This window comes from Phalangium opilio, unplaced genomic scaffold (genome assembly GCF_054372755.1).
Source record: "Phalangium opilio isolate 3A_F unplaced genomic scaffold, DU_Popi_V2 ptg000209l_1, whole genome shotgun sequence".
Lineage (NCBI taxonomy): Eukaryota > Metazoa > Arthropoda > Arachnida > Opiliones > Phalangiidae > Phalangium > Phalangium opilio.
The window spans coordinates 17,234,618-17,260,269 of NW_028324217.1; the positions used below are offsets into that span (position 1 = coordinate 17,234,618).

The following is a 25,652-nucleotide window of genomic DNA, read 5'->3' on the forward strand; positions in this document are numbered from 1 at the left end:
AAATCGAATGTATACGTCGAGAAAATCGAATGTATACCTCGAGAAAATCGTATGTATACCTCGAGAAAATCGAATGTATACCTCGAGAAAATCGAATGTATACGTCGTGAAATCGAATGTATACCTCGAGAAATCGAGTGTATACGTCGTGAAATCGAGTGTATACGTCGTGAAATCGAATGTATACCTCGAGAAAAACGAATGTATACCTCGAGAAAATCGAATGCATACCTCGAGAAAAACGAATGCATACCTCGAGAAAATCGAATGTATACCTCGAGAAAATCGAATGTATACGTCGAGAAATCGAATGTATACGTCGAGAAAATCGAATGTATACGTCGAGAAAATCGAATGTATACGTCGAGAAAATCGAATGTATACGTCGAGAAATCAAATGTATACTTCGAGAAATCGAATGTATACGTCGAGAAATCGAATGTATACGTCGAGAAATCGAATGTATACGTCGAGAAATCGAATGTATACGTCGAGAAATCGAATGCTTACCTCGAGAAATCGAATATATACCTCGAGAAATCGAATGTATACCTCGAGAAATCGAGTGTATACGTCGTGAAATCGAGTGTAAACGTCGTGAAATCGAGTGTATACGTCGTGAAATCGAATGTATACCTCGAGAAATCGAGTGTATACGTCGTGTAATCGAGTGTAAACGTCGTGAAATCGAGTGTATACGTCGAGAAATCGAATGTATACGTCGAGAAAATCGAATGTATACCTCGAGAAAATCGAATGTATACCTCGAGAAAATCGAGTGTAAACGTCGTGAAATCGAGTGTATACGTCGTGAAATCGAATGTATACGTCGAGAAAATCGAATGTATACCCCGAGAAAATCGAATGTATACCTCGAGAAAATCGAATGTATACCTCGAGAAATCGAGTGTATACGTCGGTAAATCGAGTGTAAACGTCGTGAAATCGAGTGTATACGTCGTGAAATCGAGTGTATACGTCGTGAAATCGAATGTATACGTCGAGAAAATCGAATGTATACCTCGAGAAAATCGAATGTATACCTCGAGAAAATCGAATTATACCTCGAGAAAATCGAATGTATACCTCGAGAAAATCTAATGTATACGTCGAGAAATCGAATGTATACGTCGAGAAAATCGAATGTATACGTCGAGAAAATCGAATGTATTCGTCGAGAAAATCGAATGTATACGTCGAGAAATCAAATGTATACGTCGAGAAATCGAATGTATACGTCGAGAAATCGATTGAATACCTCTAGAAATCGAGTGTATTCGTCGTGAAATCGAATGTATACGTCGAGAAAATCGAATGTATACCTCGAGAAAATCGAATGTATACCTCGAGAAAATCGAATGTATACCTCGAGAAAATCGAATGTATACGTCGTGAAATCGAATGTGTACCTCGAGAAATCGAGTGTATACGTCGTGAAATCGAATGTATACCTCGAGAAAAACGAATGTATACCTCGAGAAAATCGAATGCATACCTCGAGAAAAACGAATGCATACCTCGAGAAAATCGAATGTATACCTCGAGAAAATCGAATGTATACGTCGAGAAATCGAATGTATACGTCGAGAAAATCGAATGTATACGTCGAGAAAATCGAATGTATACGTCGAGAAAATCGAATGTATACGTCGAGAAATCAATTGTATACTTCGAGAAATCGAATGTATACGTCGAGAAGTCGAATGTATACCTCGAGAAATCGAGTGTATACGTCATGAAATCGAATGTATACGTCGAGAAAATCGAATGTTTACCTCGTGAAAATCGAATGTATACCTCGAGAAAATCGAATGTATACCTCGAGAAAATCGAATGTATACGTCGTGAAATCGAATGTATACCTCGAGAAATCGAGTGTATACGTCGTGAAATCGAGTGTAAACGTCGTGAAATCGAGTGTATACGTCGTGAAATCGAATGTATACGTCGAGAAAATCGAATGTATACCTCGAGAAAATCGAATGTATACCTCGAGAAAATCGAATGTATACCTCGAGAAAATCGAATGTATACCTCGAGAAAATCTAATGTATACGTCGAGAAATCGAATGTATACGTCGAGAAAATCGAATGTATACGTCGAGAAAATCGAATGTATTCGTCGAGAAAATCGAATGTATACGTCGAGAAATCAAATGTATACGTCGAGAAATCGAATGTATACGTCGAGAAATCGAATGAATACCTCTAGAAATCGAGTGTATACGTCGTGAAATCGAATGTATACGTCGAGAAAATCGAATGTATACGTCGAGAAAATCGAATGTATACCTCGAGAAATCGAGTGTATACGTCGTGAAATCGAGTGTAAACGTCGTGAAATCGAGTGTATACGTCGTGAAATCGAATGTATACGTCGAGAAAATCGAATGTATACCTCGAGAAAATCGAATGTATACCTCGAGAAAATCGAATGTATACCTCGAGAAAATCGAATGTATACCTCGAGAAAATCTAATGTATACGTCGAGAAATCGAATGTATACGTCGAGAAAATCGAATGTATACGTCGAGAAAATCGAATGTATTCGTCGAGAAAATCGAATGTATACGTCGAGAAATCAAATGTATACGTCGAGAAATCGAATGTATACGTCGAGAAATCGAATGAATACCTCTAGAAATCGAGTGTATACGTCGTGAAATCGAATGTATACGTCGAGAAAATCGAATGTATACCTCGAGAAAATCGTATGTATACCTCGAGAAAATCGAATGTATACCTCGAGAAAATCGAATGTATACGTCGTGAAATCGAATGTATACCTCGAGAAATCGAGTGTATACGTCGTGAAATCGAGTGTATACGTCGTGAAATCGAATGTATACCTCGAGAAAAACGAATGTATACCTCGAGAAAATCGAATGCATACCTCGAGAAAAACGAATGCATACCTCGAGAAAATCGAATGTATACCTCGAGAAAATCGAATGTATACGTCGAGAAATCGAATGTATACGTCGAGAAAATCGAATGTATACGTCGAGAAAATCGAATGTATACGTCGAGAAAATCGAATGTATACGTCGAGAAATCAAATGTATACTTCGAGAAATCGAATGTATACGTCGAGAAATCGAATGTATACGTCGAGAAATCGAATGTATACGTCGAGAAATCGAATGTATACGTCGAGAAATCGAATGCTTACCTCGAGAAATCGAATATATACCTCGAGAAATCGAATGTATACCTCGAGAAATCGAGTGTATACGTCGTGAAATCGAGTGTAAACGTCGTGAAATCGAGTGTATACGTCGTGAAATCGAATGTATACGTCGAGAAAATCGAATGTATACCTCGAGAAAATCGAATGTATACCTCGAGAAAATCGAGTGTAAACGTCGTGAAATCGAGTGTATACGTCGTGAAATCGAATGTATACGTCGAGAAAATCGAATGTATACCTCGAGAAAATCGAATGTATACCTCGAGAAAATCGAATGTATACCTCGAGAAATCGAGTGTATACGTCGGTTAATCGAGTGTAAACGTCGTGAAATCGAGTGTATACGTCGTGAAATCGAGTGTATACGTCGTGAAATCGAATGTATACGTCGAGAAAATCGAATGTATACCTCGAGAAAATCGAATGTATACCTCGAGAAAATCGAATTATACCTCGAGAAAATCGAATGTATACCTCGAGAAAATCTAATGTATACGTCGAGAAATCGAATGTATACGTCGAGAAAATCGAATGTATACGTCGAGAAAATCGAATGTTTTCGTCGAGAAAATCGAATGTATACGTCGAGAAATCAAATGTATACGTCGAGAAATCGAATGTATACGTCGAGAAGTCGATTGAATACCTCTAGAAATCGAGTGTATTCGTCGTGAAATCGAATGTATACGTCGAGAAAATCGAATGTATACCTCGAGAAAATCGAATGTATACCTCGAGAAAATCGAATGTATACCTCGAGAAAATCGAATGTATACGTCGTGAAATCGAATGTATACCTCGAGAAATCGAGTGTATACGTCGTGAAATCGAATGTATACCTCGAGAAAAACGAATGTATACCTCGAGAAAATCGAATGCATACCTCGAGAAAAACGAATGCATACCTCGAGAAAATCGAATGTATACCTCGAGAAAATCGAATGTATACGTCGAGAAATCGAATGTATACGTCGAGAAAATCGAATGTATACGTCGAGAAAATCGAATGTATACGTCGAGAAAATCGAATGTATACGTCGAGAAATCAAATGTATACTTCGAGAAATCGAATGTATACGTCGAGAAGTCGAATGTATACCTCGAGAAATCGAGTGTATACGTCATGAAATCGAATGTATACGTCGAGAAAATCGAATGTATACCTCGAGAAAATCGAATGTATACCTCGAGAAAATCGAATGTATACCTCGAGAAAATCGAATGTATACGTCGTGAAATCGAATGTATACCTCGAGAAATCGAGTGTATACGTCGTGAAATCGAGTGTATACGTCGTGAAAATGAATGCATACCTCGAGAAAATCGAATGTATACCTCGAGAAATCGAATGTATACGTCGAGAAAATCGAATGTAAACGTCGAGAAAATCGAATGTATACGTCGAGAAAATCGAATGTATACGTCGAGAAAATCGAATGTATACTTCGAGAAATCAAATGTATACGTCGAGAAATCGAATGTATACGTCGAGAAATCGAATGTATACGTCGAGAAATCGAATGTTTACCTCGAGAAATCGAATGTATACCTCGAGAAATCGAATGTATACCTTGAGAAATCGAATGTATACCTCGAGAAATCGAGTGAAAACGTCGTGAAATCGAGTGTATACGTCGTGAAATCGAATGTATGCGTCGAGAAAATCGAATGTATACCTCGAGAAAATCGAATGTATACCTCGAGAAAATCGAATGTATACCTCGAGAAAAACGAATGTATACCTCGAGAAAAACGAATGTATACCTCGAGAAAATCTAATGTATACGTCGAGAAATCGAATGTATACCTCGAGAAAAACGAATGTATACCTCGAGAAAAACGAATGTATACCTCGAGAGAAACGAATGTATACCTCGAGAAAAACGAATGTATACCTCGAGGAAAACGAATGTATACCTCGAGAAAAACGAATGTATACCTCGAGAAAAACGAATGTATACCTCGAGAAAAACGAATGTATACCTCGAGAAAAACGAATGTATACCTCGAGGAAAACGAATGTATACCTCGAGAAAAACGAATGTATACCTCGACAAAAACGAATGTAACCATTGAGAAAATCGAATGTAACCATCGAGAAAATCGAATGCATACCTCGAGAAAAACGAATGCATACCTCGAGAAAAACGAATGTATACGTCGAGAAAATCGAATGTATACGTCGAGAAAATCGAATGTATACGTCGAGAAAATCAAATGTATACGTCGAGAAAATCGAATGTATACGTTGAGAAAATCGAATGTATACGTCGAGGTAATCGAATATATACGTCGAGGTAATCGAATATATACGTCGAGAGAATCGAATGTATACGTCGAGAAAATCGAATGTATACGTCGAGAAAATCGAATGAATACGTCGAGAAAATCGAATGCATACCTCGAGAAAAACGAATGCATACGTCGAGAAAATCGAATGAATACCTTGAGAGAATCAAATGTATATAGAATTAGCTATCCTAGAACGTTTTGAAGCCAATCCCCATGCTAGTAGTAGAGCGGTCGGACAATTAATTGAACCAAGCTAGTCTAGTGTTCATGGCAGTATACAAGGGCATCATTATCAGCCCTCGCCTTTTACATCAAGCCTTAAAGGACGAGGATATCTATGATGGCAAGACCTTTTTCTCACCATGCGTGAATTAGATTATTTTTCAGAAAAGTACTCTTTTCTGATGAGGGTACATCTTGACATGGATAGTATTGTAACGTACATTACTGGACGTCTGGACCCAACAAAGGTTTCGTAGTAGACCATTAGAACATTTTTTGAAAAAAAAATTGCTATTTTATAATTAATAATTAACAAGAAATTTTTAATTTCGTTGCCTTTTAAGTTGTAAGTGAATAAATGCTTTTTTATAAGTGTGGAGCTAACTTGGTTTTTGTATAATACATTAACGGAAGGGGAAAAGGAAAAATCAACTCTCTACTAATTATAAGACCAATCCTATCAAAAACATTAACATGTACAAAAATGGGCCAAGCCTCGCCTCGTACCCTCTCCGCCGTGAAACGTTCTGAGATCCCATATAGAGCCAAGTCTGTCATCTTCTTCTCATTCAATCGCCAATTGAACAATTATCTTATAAATTAAGTCCTTTTCTTAATTAATAACCAATATTCTTTGATCTCTATCATTATTATACATCTTTGTTCGTATCAAAAATATCGTGACTTGGCAATCGCAGGTACATAGGGTTATGCATGTATATTCTTATAAATTTGTACATATCCCCTCGACCATAAACGATTTAGTGAATATCCCTTCAATTATTTTAAAATCGGCAACCATTTAGTGAATATTCCGTCGACTTCCTTTTAACATTATCTACCTGCGATTGGCAAGTCACGATATTTTTGATACGAATAAAGATGTATAATAACAGAAGCGGATTACATAGGAAGTGATTTACTAGAACCTACGCCTAGCCCGTCTGAAGTGGAAAGATCTCTTAGCATACGATGTGTAATCCGCTTCTGATAATAATGATAGAGTCAAAGAATATTGGTTATTAATTAGGATAAGGACTTAATTAATTTATAACATAATTGTTCAATTGGCGATTGAATGAGAATGGGATCTCAGATCGTTTTACGGCGGAGAGGGCGAGGCGAGGCTTGGTTCATTTTTGTACATGTTAATGTTTTTCATAGGATTGGTCTTATAATTAGTAGAGAGTTGATATTTCCTTTTCCCCTTCCGTTAATGTATTATACAAAAACCAAGTTAGCTCCACACTTATAAAAAGCATTTATTCACTTACAACTTAAAAGGCAACGAAATTAAAAATTTCTTGATAATTATTAATTATAAAATAACAATTTTTTTTCAAATAATGTTCTAATGGTCTACTACGAAACCTTTGTTGGGTCCTGACGTCCAGTAAGGTACGTTACAATACTATCCATGTCAAGATGTAGCCTCATCAGAAAAGAGTACTTTTCTGAAAATAATCTACTTCACGCATGGTGAGAAAAACGTCTTGCCGTCATAGATAATCCTCGTCCTTTAAGGCTTGATATATACATTTGATTCTCTCGAGGTATACATTCGTTTTTCTCGAGGTATACATTCGTTTTTCTCGAGGTATACATTCGTTTTTCTGGACGTATACATTCGTTTTTCTCGACTTATACATTCGATTTTCTCGAGGTATTTATTCGTTTTTGTCGAGGTATACATTCTTTTTCTCGACGTATACATTCGATTTTCTCGAGGTATACATTCGATTTCTCGAGGTATACATTCGATTTCTCGACGTATACATTCAATTTCTCGACGTATACATTCGATTTCTCGACGTATACATTCGATTTCTCGAGGTATACACTCTATTTTCTCGAGGTATACATTCTATTTCTCGAGGTATACATTCGATTTCTCGACGTATACATTCAATTTCTCGAGGTATACATTCGATTTCTCGACGTATACATTCGATTTCTCGAGGTATACAGTCTATTTTCTCGAGGTATACATTCGATTTCTCGACGTATACATTCGATTTAACGACGTATACATTCGATTTCACGACGTATACACTCTATTTTCTCGAGGTATACATTCGATTTCTCGAGGTATACACTCTATTTTCTCGAGGTATACATTCGATTTCTCGAGGTATACACTCTATTTTCTCGAGGAATACATTCGATTTCTCGAGGTATACACTCTATTTTCTCGAAGTATACATTCGATTTCTCGACGTATACATTCGAGTTCTCGACGTATACATTCGATTTCTCGAGGTATATATTCGATTTCTCGACGTATACATTCGATTTCTCGACGTATACATTCGATTTCTCGACGTATACATTCGATTTCTCGACGTATACATTCGATTTCTCGACGTATACATTCGATTTTCTCGACGTATACATTCGATTTCTAGACGTATACATTCGATTTTCTCGACGTATACATTCGATTTCTCGACGTATACATTCGATTTCTCGACGTATACATTCGATTTAAGCCGTCATGGGGGGCGGAAAGGGGGGTCGCAGGGACCCGACCCGCGTATAATGCCGTCCTATTCTCTATCGTTTTAAATATTCTGCCATGAACTTAATCTGTTCCTTAAAATCCGTCGTATCCTGGCAAGAAATTAAAGTTAAATTGTCATCAAGAAAGCAGTTTTAATTCCGAGACACTGAAGATTCGCTTCAACAACGTCACCGAATTTTAATAAGCTCACCTTTTCAGACCAAGGTATCGAACAATTAATAATTGTTTCTTGGGTGTACCTTTAATTTTAAATTAAATTTCAAATCAACGATAACATTTATTATTTGAAAATTCAAGTTCTACCTGTATTTAAAATACCGATCATTTCCAACAAATTCAATTTTGTTCGAAAACTCTTTAAAAGCTGGAAAGTGTTGATGAGAGATTTATCGTAGTTCTTCAGTATCAGACTGAGACTAGTTGAAACATAATTAAAGCACGAGTGTATTTCTTTTGCGTGCTTTTTATACCCTATTAATCTGTCATATTTTAAATTCATGGGTTTAATTTAATCAGGGGTAGATTTAATTTTAGAAGTAGGAATGGAGAACGATTAGTATTTACTTCAGTCCGACTCATAGTCCAGTATGGAGCCCCTCTCTTCAACACGTAGCGAAAAGTTTAAATTATCTTATTGGCTCACTTAAACTACGTTTTGATGACGTTGCTGACGGGAACGGCAAAAAATACGAAATTAATTTTTACCTCAGTCGCTGTGACCCGCCTCTTCTTTCATACCCCCCTTCCTGGGGAAGGGGGTCCGGGACTTTGACGCGCGCCCAGACTACTCTGTTCTCCATTCCTACTTCTGAAATTAAATCTATCCCTGATGGAACTTACTATATTTTCGAGCAATCGAAGCATTTGATATGATAGGTTGCTTATGAGTATTAGCAGGTGCCGTTCCTATTTATACTTAATCCGAACTCGTAATGTTAATCTCTATGGAGATTAGCATTACGAAGTCAATACTTTTTTGAGAGTTAGACGGTAGACCCAAGGTTTCGCGACCAAGGGGGTACACTTATTTTCCGAACCTAACTTTACAGCACTAGCAAAGGCACATTTCTCGTAGTGTAAATAATAATAATAATAATCTAGGCTTTGCCTATGAAGGGATTGCCACACTAAGCCTGTGGCTTGTTTACAGGTGGGTCCCTTTACAATGCATAGAGGGGTGTTGGCTAGCCCATATGCCACAGCTAACCTACAGCGCCCTATACTAACTATTACCGTTAACCTCTGCAAGTTTGGATGGAAAGGAGAAACCGGGTTAGACCGCGGAGAAAAACTCCTTTTAACAAGCGGGGAGAGAACTTGCAAACTCTACGCAGAAGGATTTGTTCCCGGATTTTCACCCGGTGCCACAGTCCGGGATCGAACCCGGGATCCTCTTGCTGCGAGGCGAAAGCGCTAACCGCTACGCCACCCCACTTAAGTTAAGTGCAAACTTTTTTTATAGAGAATTTCTTTAGTTGTAACGAGGGTTCGAATTAAAAAAAAAACCCGCGTGTTTTATTGGGTTATACCCTCCATAAAAAAACCGCTTGGTAAAACCCATCACTAAGATCTTCAATTTTGATGAATTTGGATGCTAGAATAATTTCATAAAGATATTTGTTGCTTCTACTTCAAAAGTACTATTAAATAATATTTATTATTTTTAATGAAACATTTTAAGACATTTTTATTAAGCTGTTACTTTTGAATGACAATTTCTACCATGAACGCAACTGCTAAAGTGAAAAACACAAAAAAAAAACCAAATACCCAATAAAACCCGGTGGGCTGGGGGGGGCACAGTCGCCCCATACGTATGTACATCTATAGTAGGCTTATAAGTATAATGGAGTTCCATATTTATTCTTTATCGGCGACTTAAACCAGGAAAATCTGATCAATAATTTTCCTAACCAACATTAGAAGAATAGGACGTGCGAATGATTTACAATAAAAAAATCAGGCCTGTGCGAGTACTCGATTGAAGGCGAATACTCGATCAATCTCGAGTCGAGTACTCGACTCGATCCAAAATCTAAATTTTAGGACTTGAGAATTATTTCGAGTCCTCAAAAGCCTTCACTATTGGACTCGAACCGAGACTTGACGCCTTATAAAGTCCAAAAATATTTACTAGGTGACCCGGAATTTAAGTAGAGGGCCGCATCTAGTGGGGTCGGACAAAAATTTGACTTCAGATAAAGCAGTTAAGCAAATCAAAACCAACAGTTAAAATTATTGTTACTGCGCGTCATTTTCGTCGTGGGCACTGTAAAATTAATACTTTTAAAGTATAATTTATCCTTATTAGAAATTATTTTATTATAACTCTTGTACTATAATTATGAAAAATTAAACTAAGTAAATTATACAGTATTAAAGTTAGTATTAATGGAATTAATTTAATAGGACTCGAGTGGGACTTGATATAATTTATCAGGACTCGACACTGGACTTGAAACTTAGTTCTTAAGCTGACTTAAGGACTCGAGGACTCTATACCAATTAAAGACTCGACTTGAGATTCTATAAGAGCTTTTTTTAGGACTCGAGACTCGACTCGAACCCCAAATAACTGGAGTCGCATAGGCCTAGAAAAAATCGAATTTATATGAGAATATTTACCCTTTCTAAGATTGAATTCTACTTAGTTTGCCTCATATTTTATACACCACCACAAGTCCATTACGTCGGTTTTTCACTGAAAATTTGTTTAGCTTAAGGTAATTGTAGTTATGGCAAATAATAGTATTGCTTTTATATAATAAGCAGCTTATAAAACAAAGAAAATTCGATATCAGAAACAAAAACTTACTTCTTTCGTCACAGTGATGTGAATAAGTAATTTATCGTCCGTAAATTACTGAATAGTTTCAAAATTTTCGCGCTCACAGTAAAAAAAACTGTTTAAGTAAAACAAAGTGCACTAGACTGCCAAAGACGATAAAATTACCCCTTTTAACTTCAGAGTTCAGTATTTCGTCAATTTCCCATAAGTTCTCGTTGTTTAAGGACCTGAACAAGGTATAAAGTGCTCACCAGTCAACGTTTTAATAGACGATATAGAGACTTCAAAAAAAATTACCATAAATTTCCGACAGAAAGGTAATTTTTTTAAAAATTTGAATCTTTAATTTACCGGTGATTCATTGGTAATTAAAAGGTAATTTTTCTGGTAATTTATCCGGTAATTCATCGGAAATTTATTAGTAATTTATCCGGAAATTAATCGGTAATATATAGTTAATTTATCCGGTAACTCATCGGTAATATACAGGTAATTTATCCAGTAATTCATCGGCAATTTATAGGTAATTTATCCGGTAACTAATCGGTAATATATAGTTAATTTATCCGGTAACTCATCGGTAATTTATCCGGTAATTCATCTGTAATTTATCCGGTAATTCATCGGTAATTTATCCGGCAATTCATCGGTAATTTATCCGGTAAATCATCAGTAATTCATAGAAAATTTATCCGGTAATTCATCGGCAATATACAGGTAATTTATCCGGTAATTCATCGGCAATTTATAGGTAATTTATCCGGTAATTAATCGGTAATATATAGTTAATTTTTCCGGCAATTTATAGGTATTTTATCCGGTAAATCATCGGTAATTTATCCGGTAATTCATCGGTAATTTATAGGTAATTTATCCGGTAATTAATCGGTAATATATAGTTAATTTATCCGGCAATTTATAGGTATTTTATCCGGTAAATCATCGGTAATTTATCCGGTAATTCATCCGTAATTTATCCGGTAATTCATCGGTAATTTATAGGTAATTTATCCGGTAATTCATCGGTAATTTATAGGTAATTCATCCGGTAATTAATTGGTAGTATATAGTTACTTTATCCGGCAATTTATAGGTATTTTATCCGGTAAATCATCGATAATTCATAAGTAATTTATCCGGTAGCCCATCGGTAATTTATCCGGTAATTCATCGGTAATTTATCCGGTAATTCATCGGTAATTTATCCGGTAAATCATCAGTAATTCACCGGTAATTTATCTGGTAGTTGGTAGTTTTTTAGAAATTGCGTCTGGGTATTTCAGTACAAAACCAATGAAACCCATTTATAGCTTTAAGCAGTGCCCGATTAACACCCTCTGGGTCCCATATGCACTAGGCGTTATGGAACAACATTCCCTAACCAAGAGCAATATGACTTTAATGAATTGTGAAATGATTCAAATAAATTCAAATTATTCTTGAATTTAAAAAAATTAATTTTTAGATATTTTTTGGATTTGTCAGTATCGAGAGGGGGTACCTGTATCCGAGAAGTAAAACTTGGCCGAAAATTATTCTTCGGTGCGAAAAGAGTATTAAAAGTTAGACGGAATACCCAGCCTGCAACTTGGGAGTTTCAAAAAAATAAGCGATAACAATTGAACAGAATCATAAGAAAATTTTGTACTAACCTTTCATTACACATTTTTAATCGGGTGTTTCTGGAGTTGTAACGCTCAATTACCCCATACGGACATTGGGTAACGCGTCTTTACGCACCCCGTGAATTGCGCGTTCTGTTAACCACTCTCTGTTTAATAAAACATTAGTGGAGATATAATAATAATCTAAGCTTTTCTACGAAGGGATTTCCACATTAAGCCTGTGGCTTGTTTACAGGTGGGTCCTTTTACAATGCTTAGAGGGGTGGTGGCTAGCCCCTATGCCACAGCTAACCTACAGCGCCCTATACTAACTATTACCGTTAACCTCAGCAAGTTTTGATGGAAAGGAGAAACCGGGTTAGACCGCGGTGGAAAACACCTTTAAAAAAGCGGGGAGAGAACTTGCAGACTCTGGGGAGGCTGGAAACCAAGGCGGGAGTTAATATTTTATCTTACTCTATATTTTCCACCAGCTATCTCTTTTACCTTTTCGTTAAGTATTGATTGCTCATTCTTCAAGAAGGCATGTGGAGAGTTGAATTCCGTTTGACCCGAGCCGTAGTAGCTGTAGTAGTAGTAGTAGTAGTAGTAGTAGTAGTCGTCGTCGTCGTTGTTTTTGTTGTTGTTGTAGTAGTAGTGGCCGGGGTTGTCGCTTTCGTTATCGTCAGATTTTAGCTTAAAAGGAACTCGATTATACCAAGAAGGAATTTACTATAAGAGGGCCTAAAAAGGCGTCCGGTGCGCGCGTGATAGTCGACAATCCCCCCGTCATGGGTGGGGGGAGGCTGGAAACCAAGGCGGGACTTAATATTTTATCTTACTCTATATTTTCCACCAGCTATCTCTTTTACCTTTTCGTTAAGTATTGGTTTGGTTTTTGGAACTCACGAAATCATAAGTATAGCACACTTGATTCGATTTATAAACAATTATAGAACGAGGGATTTTCACGTAGAGACACGTATTCAAAATTTATTAAGTTAGGTTCAAAACCTTTAACTAACTTGTTATTAAAAAAAAATTAAAAACCATTAGCGTACCGTTTCAGCACCGCTGGCAGCGTCAATTTTCTGTTTACTTTGCTCGAGGTTTCTTTATCTAGTCGGAATACGTCAATCGTGTCTGTATGACCTATCCCCACGGGATCCAATAGGAAAGCGCAGAGCAATGACGGACATGAAAGGGGTGGGGCTTATTTGTCCACTAACACCGGCGTAAGAGTAGAAGCGTAAAATCTAGTGACTTAGGCATTCTTATAGTAAATTAATTCTTGATTGTACCTCAAACCCTCCAATAGTGGTAGCTGAGTTCATTTAGAGATTTAATTTTAATTAAAATTTTTTTACTTCGCACCCGGGAATTGAACCTGGGTCACTGGCGCAGCAGTAATACACGCTACTACTGAACCATAGAGACTCGTTGAAACATTCGAGTTTTCATCCTTTAGTTTATATCTAAAGTGTCGGGGATGGAGTCAGGGTACCTCTCTATCTGTGGGGTCGGACACTTGTGATTATTTTTAGGGTCTTTGAATTTTTTTTCTTTTTATTTATGTGCTAATTAAATGGATAACGATGTGGCTACTATTAAGGCCCAGCCCTTGGGCCATCTTGTTTTTTTAAAATTTGAGTTTAATTAATCTTGGCGACATCTTAAAAAAAGACATTAATTTGACGTCTCCCTGTTGCTAAGTTACGGCTTCTGACGGGACATTTTGTCTGGAGCAAACGCCAGTCACGAGTACTGACCTTTTCCAAAAGAACACATCACCGTTATGACGTCCTCAGTCAATCACTCTGCGGGCTAAGTGACTATTTTATGTTTTGTTTTAGAAAGAACTTCAGTATAATGTAGGTTTATTGTTAATTACGAAAAAAACAACATATTGCTAATAAGAAATATTCTTCAAATTAATCCAGTAAAATTGCTTGTGGTTCTATCGTTTGCGAATGCACTTCTAAAAACCATTTTTAATTTATTTACAAGGCTGTACCAACTATAGTCGATTTAATAACTGTATTTTAAAGCAAGACTCATTAAAATCGGAGACCGTTAAATGAGAGGATTGAGCTGCAGTGTCGTGATCTTAAGGTTTAAACACTGCTATTCTCGATTCTCACACATCACGGCCATATCTGGCAAGAGTATCGACGCTGTACATAAAAAACCTTAATTAAGAGCTTTAAGGTTGCAAATGCGTGCTTGGCTTACTTATCTACCATGTTTATATCTTGTTACGTGAACCTGCACACGAAAAAAGGGTTTTCTAAATTTATGGATTTTTGTGAAAATATATTCCACCAAGTAAATTTTCCTTTATCATTTCCATGTTACTTTCATATTTTATTTCTACTGTCTTTTTAGCCAAATCGTGTGTTGGTGTTAATTTGACATGCTCTGTTTCCTGCGGCATTGTACGAGGCATTGTCAGCGACGTAGTCGCCGTGTCAAAGTGCCGCCTTTGGTAATATAGAATTATAAATATAATATTGGGCTAATGCGCTGTAAAAGGTAGCTACTAGATTCTTTGGCTCGTAAAAACCCAGAGCTCAGGTTTTGTGAAATATGAGTTCTAATGTGGGTTGTTTTTTTTTCCCTACAGTTTTCTCTTAAATTTCTTGGTAGACGCGAATAACATTTAAGGAGAGAAGGTAGATATTTTTTGCCCATCATTTATAATTTAGCGGCTTTTAAATATTTTTTCGTCGCTCAATACTTTTGTGACAAAGCATTTTTTAACTGTTTAATATTATTTTTGTTTTTGTTATTGTTTGTTGGGTGAACACCGGTTTTTTTGCCTTCTCTCTTTTGCCTTAATTTCTCATATCGGTTAAACGTAATTCCTTATATCGATTAAATTTAATTTCTCATATCGATTAAACTGAATTTCTCATATCGTTTAAACATAATTTCTCATATCTATTAAACTTAATTTCTCATATCGATAGCACTTATTTGGTTATATCGATTGCACCTCAGATTAATCTGAGATTGCACTTATTTGGTCATATCGATTAAGCTTAGTGTCAAATTGCAATATCTGTTTCAATTTCTAATTTCTTGCTCTTTTTGGGTGTGAAAGAGAGTTAGGGATTGTGTATAGGTCTAAATGCACTTTTATTTTAGGACTGCGAAGCTTATAAATAAAGCGGTCCTTAATGACAATTTTCATTTGTAAGTAGACTTCCACAAATATAAATTTCGTAAACAACTCTTTGAATTTTTATAACCCTTTTACATTTTCTATCGCCGTGGTTCTAATATTTATGGAACATAATATCAATTTAAATGAGAAAATTAATATTATATTACCTAAAGCTTTCGTAAATGTTATTTAGTTAATGACTTTCTGACTCGAGTATATAAACGAGAAAACGATATATTTTTATGTCAACCACAGGTTATTTTTATACCTTTTCCCCAACGAATCGGATTTCAGCTGCTATTCTAACGGATATACACGTTAAAATTTCGAAACCCACGAACGTATTTCGGTTAGAGCTCGGCATTTTCTATCCATTATCCACAAATTGGTGGATAACCGATTATTTATAAACAAAGTTGTGGATATAATACGATGTAAGACGTAAGTTCTGTGGATAATTTTCGAGTATGGATAAAGATAAAATGACGTGGATAATCGATAGATAGTGCCGAGCTCTAATTTCGGTCGAGTCAAAAGTGAGTGAATGTAAAATTTGTTGGTATTATTTTTCTATGCTTTTTCAACAAATTTCCACTGGCTCGGAGAGGTAAAAGCCAACGAACTATTTTGCAACTTATTTTTTCCCACTAACTATATTAGTACTACGAGAATAACAATAAAATATATAATATATCGTTATAACTACAATATTACGATAATAACAATAAAATATACAATTATAATATATTATTATAACTACAATATTGCGAGAATGAAAAATCGACCAAACGTAAAATTTTTGAATGGAAACAATGGAGGCTAACTATGCTAGAATTCACTCTTAGAAAAAAAAGTGTTTCACTAAGAAACCTGTTTTAATTTCCAATGTTAAACATTTGCACGTGCAACTCTTATAATGTTGGGTCACAAAAATCGAGGATGCCCATTTTCTGACAATTTTCGAGAATCAGAGCCCATTCCGTACAATTTTTATGGCCCACTTGCGCACAGTTTCTACACCAAAATTTTAGTTCAACAGTTTTTACCCAGCACATTTCCGCAAAGATTTAGGGTTCGGTTTGGTTTTGGTAGGGTTTGCTTCGGTTAGGGTTAGATTAGGTAAGGCTATGCTACAATAGAGGCTTGCTTTTGAACTTGTGATTTGATCATTGCAATATCACTACCTATATAGAAAAGTATATTGATGGACGTAAGCATTAGTACAATTGTGTCTTTGCATCTATCCCTGGTTTTTGTTAAAAAAATAAAAGATGCATATTTTAATTCCGTTTGTAAAAACTGTGTTAAAAATAAATCTATCGTTAAATAGCATCGACAATTTTATGATCAACAAGAAAATGAAAATGTTTTATTTGCAAACTGTGCGGAAAGGCGCTATAGGTTAAGGTGTGAAAAAGAAACTGTGCGGAAAACGGGCGACCACCACAAAAATAATGATCAGATTCTCTGGCTTCACGTCCTCGATAAAAAAGTAATCATGGAACTGCAATAAACCATTTCGGAAATTACATACGAGCAAACATTACACAGGGGCGGGGACGATATTGGGGTATTCTCTCTCTTACCAAGAACCATCGCTAGAGGCAGTGTGAGTCGTAAATTACTGGTAATTTACCAGATACCACGTAAAATACAGACATATCTTACCGTTATTTACAATGGTAATTTTCCTTGGTAAAATAACGAACATTTTTGATATTTTGGTACTCAGAGGCCAAAGGTATGCTAGACATTTTGTCTTTCAAAAATCCTAGTTAGAGATCAGATCAGAAAGGCCACTGCTGCCGTCTTAGTAGCAAAAGCCGCAAAAGGTGTAAAGCTAGGAGTTATTTAAAGCTTCAACTTTTTTATTTATTTAATGGACCATAAAAACGTTAAAATATAAATTACCAACTGAACGGTAGATTTTGTTTTCCAAAAATTTTAATTGGTAATTCACCCGGAAAATTACCGTTTTCAAAAATTACGGTAATTTCACATCTCTGAGTGTAAACGACTAAAACGATTTGACAATTATGATCTGTGAGTTTGTGTTTTCGGTTTGTTAAAATTTTTAGTTCTAAATATAATTCTTTGAGTACGCGTAAGAACTTAATGTTTGTACCTAAACCAGGGATATTAGATGTTTTAAGAAGAATTCCAAGCGAGAGGGAAATTGCGTAAGAGTTATCGGCGTGTCATTCGCAGTAGGGTCTACCGGAATTCTTTCTTTTAGTACCATTCATGGCCAAATCAAGGATGGTGCGTTGAGGACGCGAAATTTGAGAGAAAGAGGCGTGTTAACTGTGGAACACCTTATGTCCGGTGGGACGCAAAAAAAAAGTTGGAATTCAACTTCAATTTGTCCTTGAAAGGGAAAAACAAGACGGTGCACGTTTTAGACTCGCTTTAAAATCAGGGTGGGAAATGAGCAGCGATCCCCTGGACTGGAATAAATAAATTGGTCCTTGACCATTGACCAGGGCACGTTGTGTGCTATTCTAAAGTAGTGGGTAATTAAAATATTTTAGTTGTCTGTGCTCTGGTTACCCTTGATTTTTCACTGACCCCCCCCCCCCTGCGATTTAATTTTAACTGGATCAGGCAATTTTTAAACTGGTCATTTGCCCTGTGCCACCGCCTTATTTCCTACGCTGCTTAAAATAACCCTCTACTGCAGGCCCGTGAACTATGTAAAATCTATCAGCAACTCTTTATAGCCTTTGAAGGTTTCGAATTGTACTAAGTAGGATTTAAACGTATCCCAAAATGGACATGAATGGAAATGACAGATATTTTAAATACAGGTGGAATTTGCATTTTCAAATCGTAAATGTTAATGTCTGTTCTAAAACCAGAGCCTACGTTAACGTAGGCTCCGCTAAAACTAATACTTTTTTGTAGGTACGCCAATGGAACTACCGCTAACGTTATGACGATAGTGGTGAGTTTATCAACAATCGATGGCGTTGTTGAAGGGAAAATTAACTGGGTTTTTACGGTGGCAATTACACTTTCATTTCTTGTCAGGATGATTGGCTACACAAAAAGAACAGAGAACAGTTCATGTTCATGGCGGAATATTTAGAAAGAATCTTCAATATAAAGTATATTTCCTTTTTGGAATTCGATTCAAATATAAATTGGAACGAGCGAGAAAGAATTGCCTTGATGTAGTAAATCCTCGCTGGCTCGTTCATCCAAAAGGATGTGAAATAACTAGAAAACTCGGAACAGAAACGAATAAATGTTAAAAAAAATGAATTAATAAATAACTGTCATTTTGATAATACAGATATCTTTGTAAAAGTCACTCACTCTATGAATCTAATACAGATATCTTTGTAAAAGTCACTCACTCTATGAATCTAATACAGATATCTTTGTAAAAGTCACTCACTCACTATATGACTCGATTTATCGTTTACAGAGGTTATGCGCGGCTGCTCTTTCGAATGTGAACAATGCCTCAGAAACGATTAGCTATAGCTTTAAGGACTTAAAAACCATGACAAAATCTTATTGAACAAAAGTATTTTCCCCTTTGACTTTTAGGGTGAATTTTATAGATTATAAAATTTCACACGAGGACTTCTTAGCTCACTTTTACTTTAAACCTTATTTCTTTCGTGTAAGTGATTTGAAAATTTAACAAGCTCAAAAGTACAATTCATAAATAATGAACTCTTTAGAAAGCGCATATTATCATGTATAAATCGATAAGCTCATTGTTCGAAGGGCGACTGGACCATTTCACTCCATCTCCACCCTGTGGAACGCTCAAAACAATTATCGTGTCCCAACCCCAAGTGGCAGTCACGTCCTCTTCCTGGTCCTTCTTGAATATGGACAAAGAAGTAAACAATGCTTATTAACAAGCTACGCTCGACTCAGTAAACTATATTCTTGCTTCAATTAGGTGGGGATTTTAATGGTGTTAACCTTGGTCCTTTTGTCGGTTATGCTCGTCATTCACTCCATCGTAACCAACAAATACAAATCGTTTTGCACCATGAAGGCTGTCAAGAAAGTGGTCCGAAAAACCCTGGAAAATGTGTGGGAGAACGCGTCCCTCTTGTGTGCCGAGCGTAAGCAATAAAGTGCCAAGTAATATTTGAAAATAATTCACCTAAGCGCGAGCCAGTTTCCCATGAGGGATTCATTTCGTATGGGGATTGTGCTACCCTTATTACGAATGGAGGTTAGCACTTTAATCAGAATTACTTATATTCCGTAGCAATTCCCTTCGTTTTGCCCCACATTACGTATCGTCTGCTAACCTCGTCGTGGTTGATTGGAGTGACTTTCATTTTGTTTTTCTTGGGTTGTTTCATGCGCACTGATTTCACTACGGAAAGTTACAATCGTATCGATTCCCTCTCGGACTTGATCAAATCGGAAATCCACCTATCATGTTCGCAGGTACCACAGATATCGCTTATCTGGAAAATTTGGTAAATAGCTAGCCTTCTTTCAGTAATGTACTCTATTCTTTTGACGTAACTCTTGCGTACTATCTATAGTCAAAACACGATCCAGTTGTTAACAAATGGCTAAACGCACTCGATCGGAAGAAAATGTTTTTCGGCGGGTACTAGGATTTGTTTACGATTGATGCCTTTATTCCTGTACTTTCTGGAAAGAAAGCCATGATCCTGCAGGAGACCCTTCTGCCTGATGTGATGAACACGTTCAAATTAGAAAAGTTCTTGCAGAAGAAAGGAGGTATTCACATTTCGCGAGACAGCGTTAATATAGACTTCATGCACCTCATTTTCAACACCTCTTGGATGAGACAAAGTCTGCAAGTCCAACAAAACGTTCAACTGAGGTCAGTATGAATTTTATCTTAAAATGATTAACAGTCTTGACGAACGTTCTATCGCAGCGTGGCAACGCTATTCGAAATGCAAATTTTCAAATATCAGCACTTTCAATTCTATTACACCATGGAACGCGTCACTTGGAAAAGACCGTTGAAAAGCAAGAACGCCTTGAACCTGAATAGCGTCAGCGTTCCTTTCTACATTCTATTCACGCTACTGTCCGCAACAGTACTCGTTGTCTTAACCGAGAAAATTTTCAACTATTTCACTTAAAGCTTATTATTCACTCGGCTGAGAATACCGACAGAAAACTGGCACTCGAGTGTTAGAATTTTTGTAAACGCCCAGACCCCGTCGGTAAACGATTCTGTTTATAATTCTAGAGTAAACATATTTATTATACAAAGAGCATCAGAATGCACGGGCAAAACCATTCTGGTTTCGAGATATATCCAATATTTTCAAGTCGTAAACTCAATACAGTAAACTTTACATCTCAGAGTCAAGACTACGGCTATATACTCACTTAATTACTTGAATATGCAACTATCCCTTTAATTGATAAACGACTACATTTTGAAAAATGAATTATCCAAGAGTTTAAAAGAGCTCTAATGACAAATCGATCGGCCTGTAAACACTACCCTCTCGTTACACCTCAACAATATTCTTAGTTATCCAGCATCATTTTTAACGTTTCTCCATACTAAAGATATATTATCAGGTCTTGCAGCTCAAAAAGAACATGCAACAAAGAATGGAAGCTTTCACGATCAGACCAGGGATTCAAGTAATTTTAGAAGCAGGAATAGAGAACAGGATGCATTGGGCGCGCGTCAAAGTCCATGAACCCCTACCTCGGGACGGGAGCATGAAAGAAGAGGCAGGTCATAGCGACAAAGGTAAAAACGAACTACGTAATTTTCAGTGTCCCCGTCAGAAATGTGAACCATTAAGATAATTTAAAATATTCGTTACGTGTTGAAGGGAGGGGCTCTATACTGGGCTATGAGTCTGACTGAAGTAAAGACTAACCGTTCTCTATTCCTCCTTCTAAAATTACATGGATCCCTAATCAGACCAGAAGTCCATTAAACTAGCCAAGGAAGTAAACAATTACAATAGCTGGTATAGCGTACGTCTCTGCTGGGGTAAGAACTCCTTCTTACTCTATGGATAGGGGGCTAAATTTTACCCCCTTTCCTAACACTGTTAGAAATCTCGAGCTCCTCTCTAGGAAGTCTTTCTTGACGTGAGTGGGGCGTGACTTCTTCAGCCCATGAACGCTGGCTCTCTAAAGGGTAGATTGTTTGCTTCATAAAAAATAAAAAAAGGAACGGCCACGGTCGTTAAATAGTTTTTTTTTCAATAGATTTATGAAGAGTCATAAAAAACTGAATGACCTAGACTGTTCCAAAATTCACCCCCCCCCATCCCTTCTCCTGATTATATGCTAAAGAGGGCTCGGTTTTACAGTGGAAGGGGGCGTTTTCCGGTCCCTTTAAAGATACAGTGTTCATTTTCAGCCAATAGTTTTTTCTCTCTCAATAGGGCAAATTTTGGCGTACGAGTCGCACCTGAACCGGAGATCTGAGAAAAATTAGCGCGAGGTGGCGAATGTGTCGCCCTTCTTCAGTATTGCTACACAAGAGAGGGGAGTCCCAAACCCCGCTTTTGGTTACTTCCTAGGCTAATTTAATGGACTTCTGATATAACTTAATTATAATTCGAACGAAATAATTTTACGGTAAGATTAGTAAATTCATGGATTTAAAATAATTAACTGTAAGAGTATCACATTTTGGCTCTTCATGAACGTTTTCGCGGAAGTGTTAGTAGGAAAACTGGTCCTTATGCGATTCGTCAGCTTTTTTGTTCTGTTGTGACGAAACGTCCGTAACTATGAAAGCTATAATTTTTATGGTTAAAATGAAGATGATCTTGAAAACATTGACCATCCAGGCTTTTATTCTCTCTAGCGACTCAAATTCTGTTACTTCTATTTGCCATTGCTGCAACACATCCGTTTGTGACTTGAATGAGCTTTGTTTCGCAATTTTTTGGATTGATAAGGTTATTGGTTAGACAAGTAATTTATAAATCATTGATTATAATGGTTGAAATAAAGGTGATCTAGAGTATATTGGCATCTTTGGCTAAATCGTAGAACATTGATCGCTCATTCTTTAAGAGGGCATGTGGAGAGTCGAATTCCGTAATTCGACCCTGATCCGAGAACCATAACCCTATGAAAAGTTAAATGACGATAAATTAGTCAACAATTTTAAGCCTATTTAATACGTAGTTAATCTAACTTGTCGTAGTCCATGATGGTGTTTATTCTGTGCGCGATAGTGATGATCGTAGAGTTGGCAAATTCCTTCTTGACGGTCTCTTGAATGAGATCGTCGGTGTCCATGTCGACAGAGGCCGTCGCTTCGTCCAAGATCAGAATCTTGGTGTTCCTCAACAAGGCGCGAGCCAAGCAGACCAACTGACGCTGACCGACGCTCAGATTATGTCCTCCTTCGGCCACGGGGTGATCTAGGCCTTGCTCTAGTGACGCCACAAAGGATTTCAGGTGCGAGTGTTCCAGGGCTGCCCACAGTCGCTGATCGTCTAGTTGATCGAAGGGATCTAGGTTGAGTCTGAGCCTTCCCGAGAAGTGGACGGGCTCTTGAGGGATGATGGTGAGCCGCGATCTCAAATTGGACAATCCCAATCCCTCCACTTTCACACCGTCTATGACGATCTGACCGCGCACCCCCTCGATGAGACGGAAGAGTGCCAGCGTGAGAGACGACTTTCCCGCGCCTGTCCGACCCACTACGCCCACCTTCTCTCCAGCTTCGATCCTGACATCGATGTCTTTCAATACCAAATTTAACCCTTCCCGGTATCTGGTGCTGTAGTCCTGGAATATGATTTGTCCTCGTTGAGGCCAGTCAGCTGGTGGTGGAGATTCTGGTTTCTCCCACTGGGCTTCGGACTTCAAACGGCAGTATTCGTCAACTCTTTCTATGGATACGACATTTGATTCCAAACAAGTAACGTTAGCGATAAACAATTTTTTGCGAGATCAAAATATTAAATCAGTACTTAATATATAATATTTCCATATGACAGAAGAGCCTGCACAATTTATTTTCAAAATTTAGGGGTAATTTTAATTAGCCAATTAGATAAATAATATAAGCCACGATAACGACTTGAATTTAAGGGAAATGGTATATCATCAAAAGTATATTAAACAAAAGGTTTTGAAGGTCATACCAAAAATACATAACATTTCCATGATATACTGTATATATACATCTTTGTATGAAAATATTGTATATTTTTGGTCTTACCCGTTTCCCCAATATCCTATCCCCTTTCAGTCGTCGAGTCACGGGATATGGATACAATTAAGATAACTTGGCCTATTTACTATACCCACAGTTTCTAGTGTTTTCATTACTTTTTGCGTCTAATAATTAAGATGTTTGAAGTCACGGGATTTTCGTCTTTTTATCTGTAATTGATGAAAAAAGATTCGATCACTCCGGACTGCGTTCGATCACCAAAAATTTAATAAAATCGACCCAATAAAACCCTACGTGTTGCTATACTTTTGTAGAAGCGGCCTTCGACTAAAGTTCACGAATTTAAATCTCGTATGAAGGAAAACTTTCTCAAATCTCAATGAATTGGGCCGTGACCAGGTTCTTTTTCAAGTCCTACATTTTCCAGAGCTTTCTCACTAACAAAGGAGTAGCATATATATTTATCGAGCAATCGGCATTACAATTACTTAAAGACCTAAATTGATTCTTTGAGATTCATGTTTAAAAGCATCGTTAACAAGTATCAAACTCTAAAAAGGGTTTGTCAAGGGCACGTTATGAAACGGCTATTAAACGTATTCTGTAATAATGTTGAAGAATGGTGGCCAGTTTAGGTTCTATTCTTTATGAAAAAAACAAACAAAAATAGCGGCATTATAGGTGTACCTAACCTAAAATTACATCATCGCTAAACTTTTTCTTCGCGCTTCGCTATATTAACCTCTTATTCTATCCCCTGTATTCAACTCCATCTCAATATACCCTTTGCTAGTTCAGAAACTATGGGTCCTATTTGTATATCTTTAACCTGAGCTTTTACTACGTTGCAATATCACGCTAGTATCAAGAGTTAATCGAAAAGCCAGCAGAGATTTTAGCTTGTGGAAAAGATTTTGATTTACTCGCTTCGTTTTAATGGTAGCGCTTACCCGATCGGTATTAGCCAAAATCATTCCTACAAAATCAGCTGACAGAGTTCCTTTGCTCCAAATTATGAAAATTGTGGTGCAAAACATCAAGCAATTGCCCAAGATATTGTAGCGTACTGTCAGCCATCTGCAAATACATTGGGTTTAATGGTATTGAAAAATGAGTAGCGACTTGGAATTCTAGCTTTGCTTTAAATCCACAGCGCTTTTCAACCCAAAGGTAAAAACGTAGTTTAGATGTTGAAAAACTGAAGCACAAAACGAAAAGACGCGATAGAAATTACACCTTAATAAAGCAATTACAAAATTACCTTTGCGCCATGTTCATCATGTAGTTAAAGCAGTGCATTCGTCGCTCAGTTTCAGGAAGTGTCCTTCAAAGTTCTCTACGGTGCCACATGCCCTGATGACACTGCTGCCACATACTGATCCTCCCACGTGCGAAAACAAAAAGGAATTTCTTAAGCTTGTTATCCGCTTGAATTGACGATTGCTCGCCATCATGAAACGCTGCAAAAATGTTGAAAAATCCTCATTTTTTGAAGTAAATGCCCCCAGGAATGGGCTCGAGCAGAACGTGCATTCTTTCTACACTTTTTGCAATAAATTGTATTAGTGCCAAAAAATTATGCTGTTCAATAGTTCACAGATTTGTAGGGTTACATTTATTTCGTAGGGAAAGTGGTGGTTGGAGAAGTTTCAAATAGTATAGTCGTGACACCAAGGCCCTCTTTACCGTCGCTTAGTAAAACTTTGTAAAAAATCATAAAAAAATGTTTGTTGGAAA

General features: G+C 37.0%; 1 protein-coding gene across 1 annotated transcript; it reads right to left on the minus strand.

Annotated features, from left to right (window-relative positions):
- Positions 1 to 22,789: 22,789 nt before the first annotated feature.
- Positions 22,790 to 24,688, minus strand: LOC149620937 (ATP-binding cassette sub-family C member 1-like). The gene is made up of 3 exons (XM_089854644.1): positions 24,658 to 24,688; positions 22,926 to 23,628; positions 22,790 to 22,856 (listed from the first exon to the last, which is right to left on the minus strand). Exons 1-3 carry the CDS (start codon positions 24,686 to 24,688, stop codon positions 22,790 to 22,792), a joined length of 801 nt encoding a protein of 266 aa, XP_089710770.1.
- Between the last annotated feature and the right edge of the window lie 964 nt (positions 24,689 to 25,652).